This window comes from Apus apus, chromosome 3 (assembly GCF_020740795.1).
Source record: "Apus apus isolate bApuApu2 chromosome 3, bApuApu2.pri.cur, whole genome shotgun sequence".
Lineage (NCBI taxonomy): Eukaryota > Metazoa > Chordata > Aves > Apodiformes > Apodidae > Apus > Apus apus.
The window spans coordinates 94,010,804-94,023,832 of record NC_067284.1 but is presented as its reverse complement, the minus strand read 5'-3'; the positions used below and the strand labels follow the sequence as shown (position 1 = coordinate 94,023,832).

The window sequence follows — 13,029 nt, the reverse complement described above, 5'->3', positions numbered from 1 at the left end:
CACACACGTTCTCAACTTTTTTTTAACCTTGTAAGGAAGTTTCCTCAGCCTGTTTTCTCCTCTATACATTTTTTGTTTAACATTCTGCAGTTTCCAGTGTGCTTTCCTGAAGCTCATTTACAATGTTCTTCAGGTATGTTTACTCTAGAGCGTAAGAAAAGAATTTCTTTCAAACAAGGTCCTGACTTCTGACATCCATCAGTCATCTGCATTGCTAGTTGCATAACTGAGAATTCTCTTGCAGATAAAGCTTTAATGGTTTCTGGAGTCTTTAAAAAAAGGCAATAATTAAACTTTAAGAACATGGCTTCCACCTGGGAAGCATCCTGTGCTTCAGCTAAGACCAGGCCATAACATGGCATACAGGTCAAGAATGAACGTAACTCTGCTTATATCCTGAGGTCTTTGTGGTTAAAAAAAAAAAAAAATCAATAATAAAATTAACCACTATGGTCTCAAGGCCAGCCTTTTTCCAATACTCAGCTGTTAAAAACTCAGGCTGAAAACTCCTCTAAGTTTGCATTGCACACCACCTAGCAAACAGAAACAACTTCCTTCAACTTTACAAACAGAACTCCAAGCAGGCAATCATGTAGGCTCTACAGGAAGAAATCCAAGGCACTACCAGGTGGACTAAACTTGTAGAGTGACTAAGAGATAGATTTGAAAAAAAGATATACACTTAGTTTGAGATTCTCTCATGTGTAACTGCAGATTTCTCTCATCTTATTAAGAAAGTCTCAAAAGTCACAAGTGAATGAGCTCCAACTGAAACAGAGGCAGCAATGTTCAAAGTAGTGTAAGAAGTATCTGGGCATGATGCCACTGATATCCAGTGGGCCACAACCTTTTCATTATCCTAAGCACTTCTAAATCTTCACACTCAAGACTTCATAGTCAGACCAGCTCTATAGGAGAATGAAAAAAAAAAAAAAGATTCCAGCTGAGTGTGACAGCTACTAGACAGGCATGACTGGCTGGGAGTAGAAATGCTGCCCGCGATACACATTTGAAAACAGTAAATTGCCTATTTCCTTGCTAAGAGGCAAAATTGTGGGGGAAAATTTGCAGGAAGCAAAGTTCAACTTTATGTCTGAAACAGGTGACTAGGTTGTGTGTCTACAAGTCTAAAGTATATGCATATAATTCACTGGCACCTATTAATATAATTCTCTTAAAACACAGACGTAATTTATGGGGTTTTCTACTCTTTCATAACAGATGGTAAATACTTAATTTTAAATGATGCGTTTATGACAACCACCTTTGTTACCAAATAACAGCTTTCAAAGCTTGGAATCCGATTGCCATAAGAAAACAAGAATCTACTGCAGCACTTTGACAATACTGCTGACTCCTGGAAACATTCACTATTGCAGTGAGAATCACTGAAGTGGCCTCTGGTAATCTGCTAGGGTGTTAGTTTATACTGTCCTCTAAAAAATTGTCTCTACTCTCTGACTACATCAGTGGAGTTTTAAGGACAGAGTTTCGGCAAAGTTACATGGCTGGGTCATAGAAACCTGGAGATGGAAAATACTATTTCTGCTTTCCTTCATGTTTCCCATGGCCTGTAACCTTACTAACAGTACAGAGACCTAAGAAGCCATCTGCAACTATGCCACAGAGAATTGTAGTTAACTTTTTTAGATGCAAGTCTTCTCCTATACCATGGACAAGTGACAACAAATCTAAAAATACAATGATATCCAATTTCCTTATCCTAGTCCATCTACAAAAGTCAGCAGCTGGCTGTTTTCTGACCTGTTTTTGAATGCAAGCTTCTTCGTGGTTCCTCAGGCCCCTCAATTGGTTGGTCAGCGAGGAAAACGCGTGCCTGGTCCACAGCATTGAGAATGGTTTGCTCTTTATCCTTCAGTTCACGCCTCAGTGCCTTTAGGGAAGGGAAAGAAGAAAGCCATTTGTAACTTGATCTTGTGAACAACAAGATGCTACATCATTCCTCTGTTTTAACCTCTCTCACCAGACCTGTCTAGTGAGTAACAGACAATATGTCCTTCAGAATGCAAGATGAAAAGTAAATTTTACAAAACAGAAATGGCAAGAAATTAAGGTTCAAAGGGTAAAATTTATAGAATTGACTTGAAGAACTGAACACAAGAAAGATAAAGTTGGTAGGTTTTTAAAACACTCACCTAACAGAAACAGACACTACTACATTCAACTTCAAAAAACAGCAAAATTAAAGGGTTTATTGCTATTAGCAGGATCACTAATACACAGTAGATTACGACAGATATTACTAATAGACTTTTTTTTTAGGTAGCTGGAATAACAGAAAACTGAATCTACTGAAACTTCAGAAGATAATTTCACAACTAAATGCTAAAGTCCTGCTAAAAATAATTACAGAAGTACTTAGAAAATTCCTTAGAAAATGCTGCCTCTTAATTATGTCTCCTGTTTACTAATGTTTTTAAGACTTAGGAGGTATGTAACCAGAATTTTAATGATGAGAATACATTCTGAAAAAAAACAACCTTCAAATTAGCCACAAATATTTTGAGTCTTATTACAGAGAAACAGTTGAGTCTTATATACAGAAAAAAAAAAATAAAAATTTTTTCTTCAAGAGGTTTTTATGCTAATGGAATACTTTGGTGTCCAGTGACTACGGCATTTTTTATTTTTTTTTTTTTTTTAAGGGTTATGTGTAACCACTCTTTTTAAAGAAAGTGTTCATAAGCAGTCATGTGTAATGTTTCTTGTAATGCATTTTCTTCCATCACATTTTTTAAGCATAAATATTTCTCACCCAGAAAAAAAAACTGCTTTGCATTTTTTACTTAGATTACTTTCTACCAATAGGAAACACAAAAGAAGATACTTTAAACATTATTAAAATGCTATGCCAAATTTTACCAATATATTTTTAGGCTGTAATTACAAAATCAAAGCTTATTTTGCTAACACAGCCTGCTCAGGCCCCATCAAGAAAAGCAGTTAGTCAGTGTTCACAACATTACCTGAATGAGTGAGTGCTTTCCACTACAGAAAATGGTGACAAAAATTACTATGAAAGTCTTGCAATTGCCATCTTATCCTTCTCATCAGTAAGTCTCTTGGCGCCACAAATAAAGAAAACAACACCTAGCTCTTGACTTTAGCCTATGAGGAAAGACATCAGCTCCTGCCCCTTCTCCTCCCCCACTCTGTTCCTTTATCTTCCTCCCCAAATCCTTCCATTCCTTCTTACTGTGCTTCTGCTCCAGATTAAATAAAAAAATCCCAAACCCAACAAAAACTAATCACTGAAAATATGCTTAACTCCATTAAATTTAGGAACTTGCATTTTAGAGTCTTTTCTTCAGTAATCATTAACTATTGCCTTTATACAAAAGCCTCCCCAGAAAGGTGTTATCTCTATGTGCTTTTGTATAGTAATAATGATAAGTCCTGTTCTTCGTAGAATTCAGTATATATTTAATACGAAATGAAAATTTCAATTTAAAACCCAAGCCCTATTTTGTAAAAAAACAAAAACAAAACCCAAACAACAACAACAACAAAACACAAAAAAATGAAGTATTGTAAAAGCAACATTCCTGAAGAATCCCTTCAAATCAGCACCGTATGTATCAATATTTTGATTTCACAGAACACACATTAGCATATGGCTCTTCAAATTCATCCATATTTTACAAATCATGAAAACATTGTCTATGCAGGAATTTGTTTCAAGAAAGAAAGAAGACAGGTTGCCATTATCATTGCTATGCAATAAAGGGTTAAAAATTACCCATTTAAAAAGCTTTTGCTTAGCAGAGCCTGTGTGGATGCATCATTAAAATAGTCTTCACTTTCAAATTAAAACCTTTTTTCAGAGACAGTAATGTGATTACTTCAGTGTGAAGTAGGAAATCTTTCTAGGATTCTTTTTTTTCCTCAATGCAATTTTCCAAATATTTCCATAGCATACAGGAAAAAGGAGGCTGTGACAGATTTTCAGCCTACTACAAAATTTCAGCAGTTAGAAGTAATCTAGAGATAGATTTCTCTTCCTGTCTTTCTCCTGTTTATTTTCACAGTGTGTTCATCAGTTTTGCCAATCATCATCAATAAAACTTCAATCCAGTTAGACCTAAGAGACCTTGGATTAAACTTTATGTCCCCACCACCATCCCTGTCACTGAAGCTGTCCAAATTGAGGTTGACAACACAAAGATTTTAAGACTTTGGCCCATGAAATCTAAGTCATCTCTAGCATTCCTTATTAATATAACTTGACAAAGAAATCTTCTAACATGATATAAAGCTTGCACATTAAATAATAATATTGAAATACTTTAAGAGTAGAGAAGAGTATCTTGAGCACACCTGAGACTTCTTACATTATGGTTTATACTTTTTTTTTCTTATTCTACAGACACAAAAGTAATTTTTGGAACAGCCACTCAGACTTTATTCCTCACTTCTTAGCAATACTCAGTATATATCTCCCTGTCTCTCTGTGCCAGTAAACAAGAAAAGCAAGGAGAGCACATGAAGCAAGAATAACCAAATTTATCAATAATATCCTCTTGTCCTTCTAGGCAAGCCTCTCTGCAACAGAACAAAAAACAAACCCACTATAAATCTTATCTTGAGATCAAATGTTGTCTGGGTGGACTGAAAACAGACTTCATTGAGAAATCACATCTACAGGAACACTACCAAGTAAGTCATAAAAACCCCAGCAAGAAACAAAAAAACTGCAATATTGATTATTGTATTAAAGATTTTCATATATAGTAAGAAGTGCAATCACGTTTATTTAGTTTTGCAAAAGATACTTCCCCAATGGCTACTCAGAATTGATGCTTCTCTTTCACTATGAAAGTATTTAATTCTGTCATTTTATTCCCTCTTTATTGTCATAAGGTAAACACACATGGATGCAAGTATTTTTTGAGTCCTGTTGGGTATGCAGATGTAAAAGCAAATTGAAAATGTGAATGCTGTGCACATAAATAGGATAATTTTTTTTTTTTCCCATAAGTTTCCCACTTTTGAATTTGCATGACCAATAATATGGTCATGCAAAAAGGTGTTATAATCAGCTTTGTCAGTAATTCACACTACCATATTTCATACTGCAGTTCTAAGTTGCACAATTATTTAAACACTAGATAATGTTTTAAAACACAAGCTTCATCTCCCTCACTAATCTGACAGGTGACAAACTACCAAATCCAACATCTACGCTTCTGAAAGTTTTGTTGCACTGTAAATACATTCTTATTTTGTATGTAAACCAGGACATGAATTTTAAAAAATCCTGGAGGAACCATCACTAATTTTTGAAATTCTTGATTCTCGAAACCTAAAATCTGGTGTGCTGATGAAGTGTTAACAGTTTTCAGAGCTGACCTTAAATAATACTACCCAAGAATATTTTTTTAAAATCTCCTTTTTGTTACTTGACTATGTCAAAATAACCCAGGACCCAACTAACACAAACCTCTTGGGAAACAGAATGAAGTGTTAGCTCCCTGTTTTACAAGCATTAGTCAATTACTTGCTCCCCATTTTGATTTGTTCCTCTTTCAGCATGTGTGAATAATGTGTTTTTCCCATTATAACTCTGGAAATTAAATACCACTTACGCACTTATATCAAGATAATAATTTGCCCTTTCTTCATTAGAGAGGCTTATGATTTCTAATACAAAAAAATAACTCTTCTTACAAGCTAAACATTTTTAACTTACTGTCCTAATTTATAGACAAGGAATTTGCCTAAACCAAGGACTTCCAAAGTTTCTGTTGAGAATGCTTTGTAGCTAAAGCCTCTTCCACTCTTGAAAAATTAGAAAGCTAGAAAAACTTTTGCTATTAATGATTTTTTCCTCTGTTTAGTGCATCCTGTAAGCACCTATTTCCTTCCATTGCATCTTAAAATCATTTTTGAGCACAGTAAATGGGCTTTCAAAATTATGCACCGTTAATTTACAGCTTCTTTTTCCTTTTTTGAATTATACAGGCTTCTCTAGAATAATTCAAGAAACAGACTGGCTTAATAGTTCCAACAGATGAAGGCAAAGATAATTTCAAAGAAAACACGTGGGATGTTTCTTAAAACCAGAACATATTTAAATTAGGCCTCATTATGCACTCTTTCAAGGAAGTAAAGACGCACGTTATTGTAACTCGTATCAGTTGATCACACTGTAGTTTTATGTGCCAATCAGCAGCTCCTGTAGTCTTTAATTACTTAGTCATCTTTATTCTGCACCCAGTGTTTGAAAAATGTCTGTTTCTTTTATACATTAAGATGAAATGGAAAAAATCATCTGTGGCATACAATAGGATGGGGAGAATAAGCAGGATGATTGAGAAGACTCAGAAAGAGGAATTTTATAGAAATCACACCGAGATCAAGGTTGTGACTAAGTCTCTGCCAGCTGTCTGCATCGTTAAAGAATCAACTAGAAAGAAAGTGTAGCATGTTTAAAAGATGTTCCTTCACGACAGACACTATTTAATAAACATAAGGGTGAAATTTCAAGAGTAAGCATTTTGGTCTCCGGATACATCTCTATGTGAAAGTCAGGTTTATAACGTATCCACCCCAGCTGATACAGAATACATTCAAATAATGAGCAAAATCTAATTTGAGATGGCACATCTCACCATGCATTTACCTTTTATTACTTCATACTTAATCAATGTGGTGAGATCAATAATGAAGGAGAAAAATGGTGCCTAATACTTGCCCTTTAACATCTGCAGATACATAGAGACATGCAGCACATGGGACTTCAAAGATGAGACTCAATCCTACATGTTCTAATAATCAGTGACAAACTTATTATCATAACACCAGAATAAGGAAAGTAAAGCAAAGATAAGATTGGAGAAAAAAAAAAAACAAAAAAAACCAAACAAACAAACAAAAAAAACCAAAAAAAAACCTATTTATTTCTATAATAAGTATATATTGACCACTTCAGCTGTAATTTTTTTTTAAAAAACAGAGGAATCTAAACAGAAGTTTAAGTTTTGGACATTTAACTTGCAAAAAGAATTCTCAAAAAAGACCAAAGACAAAGTGAGTGGTGAAGGCTGCATTTTTTTTTACATTGTCTCTCAGTTTAGCATTTACCACTTGCTGCCTCTATTGCTGTAGTGGCAACACAGTATCCAAACAGTAGGAGTAGACTTGGAAGTCACATCCATACCATAGTCCTTTCTGTCTGCATGCCCAGTGAGATGGAATTGACAGGAATATAAGAACGTAAATGTAGGCAAAAGAGTGATATTTTACCAGCGGCAAATAAATGTCAGCTTAAGATGTTACTTTTGATTTATAAAAAAAAAAAAAAGAAAAAAAAAGAAAAAAAAAAAGGATGTTCACTGAGACTGTCACTTGATAATTTCCCTTCCCAGTCTGGTCTATGGATGAGTGCATGTGGTCATGGATATTCACTGAAAATATCACCCATCTCTGTATATGCATGGATAGATATGCATTACATGACATAAGCATCTATAACTATTTCTCAAATGAAGTTCTTCAGAGTAGTACAGCCAGATAGAGGATGGAAAGTATGCTTTATTGTCTTCTGCTCAGACTTAGAGCTATGAAATTTGAAGCTATCACCAACATTTTATAAACTAATAAACTGACAATCTCAAGCTGCATCTATGCATTTATGCGGTGATACGTTAATTAAGAAAGTGTAACTGACTTCCTTCTGAACTTATTAAAGTAGTTCAAAACTAGTAAGGCTGTTTTTAGGGGGTTTTTTCATTTTCTTCTAACAACATTTTAAAATCAGAAAAAGATGTTTTGAAGCCTGTTTGAAAAGTTCTCATTTAAAATAACCTTGCAGAGACTTTGAAAGGACTCCTTTGTGCACTAGAAAAGAATCTAATAGTAAATCATAATGGCAGAGGTAAGATTAATTTTCATATGGATTGCAACAAAAACTATATTAAACAGCTATTCTTGAATTCAAGAGTACAAGGCTACACTTCTTAAAAACTAAAATAAAAATTGTTTTTCACACAGTTAGTTATTTGCTTAGAAAGAGCCTCTCTGTTCTTTTCTGAATGAGGAACTGCTGCAAGTCCTCCATTCCCTAGAGATGCTACAGACTCTAAATCCAACTAGGGATGAAGGGAGACACTGCTTAATTGAGCAAAGGTTACAGAAAATGAGGCTTAATGATGGTCATTAATGTTTTCCAGCACCTATAAACTTATGTAACTAGATTTCATATTTCCTAGTCCAATGAAATGAGACTTCATTACTCATATTTCTAGGTCAGTCATAGTCAAGCTTTGGCTGCCCTGAGAAGTCTGGAGGCTTGACAGAGCATAATCCTTGGCACCAGAGATAGTGCAAAGCTTGCAGCTATTTTTTTTCTTTTTAACATGATTTGGAAGTATGCTGGAGAAAAAAAATCACTCTGTGCATCCCTGAGCTGTTGACATTATTTTCAAAACAGTTTTTCTAAAAATGTATTTTTAATTGTTCTGAAAAGACTCTGTGTTAACACAAATTGCCCACTAACTGGACTACTGAAATCCTCAGAACTATAATGATTCTGCATTTCTCCAAAAAGGTGAGTGGAACCCTGCTGTGGTGGGTTTTCTGCATGCTAAGCACATCCACTGAACTTCCTTTATTTGTTTTATTTAACATACCTAATATCAAGACTTAATATAAGGATTTATGCAGGTTGCATCCCAGAGGCAGCAAAAATACCTGAGTCAGAGTGTGGAGTCTGACACAGAGGCAGAGAGGGAAGCTCTTCAGGGTTTCCACTCTTCAGGTGATAGAAAAATGTATTTACTTTTACACAACTGCAGTAATAATCCTGCTAGCAGCAGAACCAATTTTCAAACGCCAAACTGCTTGTAAATACACATTCAGTTTTACATCAAAGGACTACAATGTGCTTTCAGTGAAGGAAAAGTAATCCCACCAATCTTTACCATGGAAATATGAAAAACATCCAGTATCAACAACCTTGAAAGACTAGATTTTAATTTAATTGTATTTTATTTTTTAAACAAAACCAAACCAAACCTACTCTGAGGAAAGTCATTAATAGGTTTGCAAGGCACAGAGAGAAACATGCAACTTCTGGTTCAGAGTCTTCCTGGAGAAGGAAATTATACAGCTCATACTAAAAGGATTAACAGACAAGTTGTGGTGTTAACACACATGCTTGTGTTTAACAATTACAGAAGATCAAACTCTCCATTTTAGATCAGATCCAAACAACAGCACTTCAAAAGTGAAACACCCTTGAACACTAGGCCAAAGTACAAAAAAAAAAATAAAAAAAAAAATAAAGAAAATGACATCTACATTTCACCTATGCAGTCCGCATCAATATATTTGGGGTTTTTTTGTAAGGTACAAGCAGATGTACATACAGCTGTAAAGTAGTTCACTGTGACCCAATGAATTATGAAGCAACATGCTCAATGAAACCACTTGACTCCTGCAGTTACCACCACTGTACAAACACATTTGAGGCTGCAGAGACAGCAAGTGCTCTGAGTAACTGATGAAAGATCAGGTTATGTAGTATTGATGTGTCCCTTACTTCAGGAAAGGCTCATCTAAGCACCAACCCTTAGATAAGGAAAACCGAACAGCAGTTTGAAGCCTCCCATCTATTCTTGATTTCATTACTGGTTTTAGAAATGCTGCTGATGAGATATATTCCCATAAGAACCCAACAACTTAACAATTTAACAAATGCATTTCTAGTCATTCCTTTCAGGCATGCAGGTATTGCTTTGTCATTGACTAGTATCAGCCAACTAGAAAGACAATAGGTTATGATGTAGCAATCAGCTCACAATTATTTTGTAATTCATATATTTTTACAGTTAGCTGAAAAGATAGAACCAGATCCAGAGCAAAATCAATTTATACCACCTCTCCTGTCTTAAATACTTGAGGAGGATATGGAGTCCACTTTAATAAGGGCTTCTCCTTTACAAGTGACTAGATGGCAAAGGTGATTTTAAAATCTGACAGGAGGTACAAAGGCTTTAAAAAGCTCAATATTCTGATAACTATTAGACTTTAAACATTAATGTGTGACCTAGAAATGCTGGATGACATTTAAAAGCTCCCAAAGCATAAAACAATGCCAACAAAATGGAAGCAGTAAATGCAGGAAACCTCAATAATCTCCTCATTTCTCATCTCCAAAGCAGTCTCTTCTTTTTGGGAAAAATGTATTTGCTTCCATGTCTACCATAATTAATTTTTATTTATTTATTTTTTAATTATAGTTACAGTTTGAGGGGGTGCTGGCTAATTTTATGGTATCAATATGAGGACCTAGAGAGAAAGTGTTTAGGAACCTGGGGAATCCAGGGGATGGGACAGAGAGGAGTCATTACTCCCTCCCATTCATTATAAAAGCCAGAAGGACCAGAAGTCTATTCCCTTCCTGCTTCCTTCTTTGCTGCTTCCTGCACTTGGAGGTCTTGGATTGAGGCTGCTGCTTTGTCATCAGCCTGCCATATGCTCGGGAGAATCCAAATCCACCCAGCGCTGGGAAGAGCCTTGGACCCTTTTCCCAAGTCAGCTCTGCTGCAAGGGACCTTCAGACACTTATATCAGTGACTGTTGCAATTGGGGTTTATATTTTTATATTTGTGTATTTGTTCCTTATCCCATGTTACTTCTCTGTTCTATTAAACCTGTTCAAGATTTAACTCCCAACCTTGAAGTCTCTCTTCCTTATTCCCCTTTTATCTTCCCTTGGGAGGCTGGAGGACAGTGAGTAATAGTGAGCAATTCTGTTCTCTGGGTTTTGGTTTGCCATGGCCACTAAACTAAGATTATTATAAAAAACAGGTATACCAACCAAAATGCTTTAGATATGTATGCCAAAAGAAACAATGACATACATTCTGCCATTGCATGTGAAATACATGAAAAACATCTATCATTCCTATAGGTACCAAGAATTTGTTTTATGATGAATATTGGTAGCATAATACAAACTGCATCTTCCTATACTGAAGAAAACAAAAGTGATTTGATGGTATCTGTGGAATTAGCATGCAAATTAATTTTCAGCAATTTTAAAGACAAATCTCCATTCTCTAAGTGTATAGAATTATCTGTGCCACTCTGGGAAAAAACACATTATGGATTTTCATGAATAAACTAGTTTCAAATTCTTTAAGGCAATCTGAGCATTTTGCAATCCAAGAGAGATATCACGGGCATTAACGTACATCTCTGATCCACAAAAGGTGGGAAACGAAGTAACCCTCTCAACTTGCTCCATTTTGTTCTGCCTGCCACCCCAACATCTGCTATAGGCTCTTGCCAGAAACAAGACAACGGCTTACATGAAACTTGGAGACCAACCAGAACTTTTATTCTAATGTGTACAAGAACTGGTGTCCAGACAAAGAGAACTGACACTAAGAAATGAGCAGAGATGCAATGTCATTTTAAATTGTCAAAAAAAACCCCAAACAACCCCATAGGAAAACATTACTGTACAATGCCAAATAAAGCACTGCAGTGAGTCAATTTCAAAGGCATTTAAAGAGATTATACTCTCTCAAAATCACCCTTCAAGACAAGGCAATACATCATCAAAATAAGTATCCTTCTATTTCAGATGAAAACGTTTTGCAGAGCTATCTACAGAACAGAATTTATATTTCTTCCACAGTCTTCATTAAAGTTTTCCCTCCTTTGAAAAAGAAAAGGATATTTATGTCCTCAATGCTAACTTTAATTAGCTTCAAACTGTGAAACTGTGCAGTACATAGCATATAACAGTATAGCTTTGGACAAGTTTTGCTACTTGCTTACATAAACCCCAACAAATGAGGTTATGGTGGAACACTGTCAGAGTGTCAAACTCATGTTTCTTCTCTATGGGTAGCAACTGGTATAACTTCTGCCTTTTATATCAGGAAATACAGGGAAAGGTGGGGGAAGAATAAAGAATAAAAAGTGTTTTTTAAATGCATCCTAAACATACAATTTCTCCACTCCAGCTTGACACAAGACATAAAAAACATTTACTGCATATTAAATGTCTTACTACTTAATTTAGCAAGAGTACTCAAATATTCTATTAGCACTAGTAACCACATACAGCTGCAGTGTCTTGCACTACTTCCCTGCACCATGCAGTGGTACACATCTACCTCTTCAACACAAGGGAGAAATTCCTCTTTCTTTGACAGCAGCAGACAGACTTGGGTTTCTTTAGCCTGTATTGTTACTGAGCACTGATGAACTGTCAGTCTTAACAGGCCACAAGATTCTTGCTTCAAACTGAGATGATAATACCATTAACAAACTGGGTGCTGCACTGTTGTTAGTAAGAGTAGTTAGGCTCATGTCACCTTCGGCTCATCTTCAGCAATTAAAGTTCCTCTGCATTTCTTCAAATAAACATCAATGGGACAAGAGTAATATATTTGCCTCATAAGCTACTTTACTATTAGATGGCACCTACCACATTATTGCAGAGGTCTTGAGAAAGACTTTTAGTAACTGTGTTTCAAACTCCAGGCACCCAAGAGCTATTTTATGATTGCAGCACTATGAATATTTGCTTCGTATATAAATCATAGAATGGTTTGGGTTGGAAGGGACCTTAAAGATCATCTAGTTCCAACCCCGCTGCATGGGCAGGGACACCTCCCACTAGTCCAGGTTGCTCCAAGCCTCAGGCAGCCTGGCCTTGAATACTTCCAGGGAGGGGGCAGCCACAACTTTCTGAGGCAACACGTCACCACCCTCACAGGAAAGAATTTCCCTCTGGTTAGTCACCACCTTCAGCTGGTTCTAGTTGCCATCAAAAGTTATAGGAACATGAAAAAAGCAGAACCTGACACCTGTGTCCGGTCTGTACAAAGCAATGACATTTAATAAAATAAATAAGTAAATAAATAAATAAATAAATGGAAGAAAACAAGTTTTTTAAAACCACAAGCCCCAACTGTGATATGTCACATGTTCTATGGCACAGCAGCAATGCAGCAGTTATCACAACATAGTTCTGGGGTGTCTGGTTTG

General features: G+C 35.8%; 1 protein-coding gene across 11 annotated transcripts in view; it reads right to left on the bottom strand.

Annotated features, from left to right (window-relative positions):
• The window catches only part of UTRN (utrophin), a 358,149-nt gene that overhangs the window by 90,646 nt on the left and 254,474 nt on the right, over window positions 1-13,029 (bottom strand). For all 11 annotated transcript variants that reach the window (XM_051613510.1, XM_051613511.1, XM_051613509.1 and 8 more), the window contains one exon: window positions 1,765-1,894. In XM_051613510.1, coding sequence (XP_051469470.1) covers window positions 1,765-1,894 — 130 coding nt within the window. The remainder of the gene's footprint in view (window positions 1-1,764; window positions 1,895-13,029) is intronic.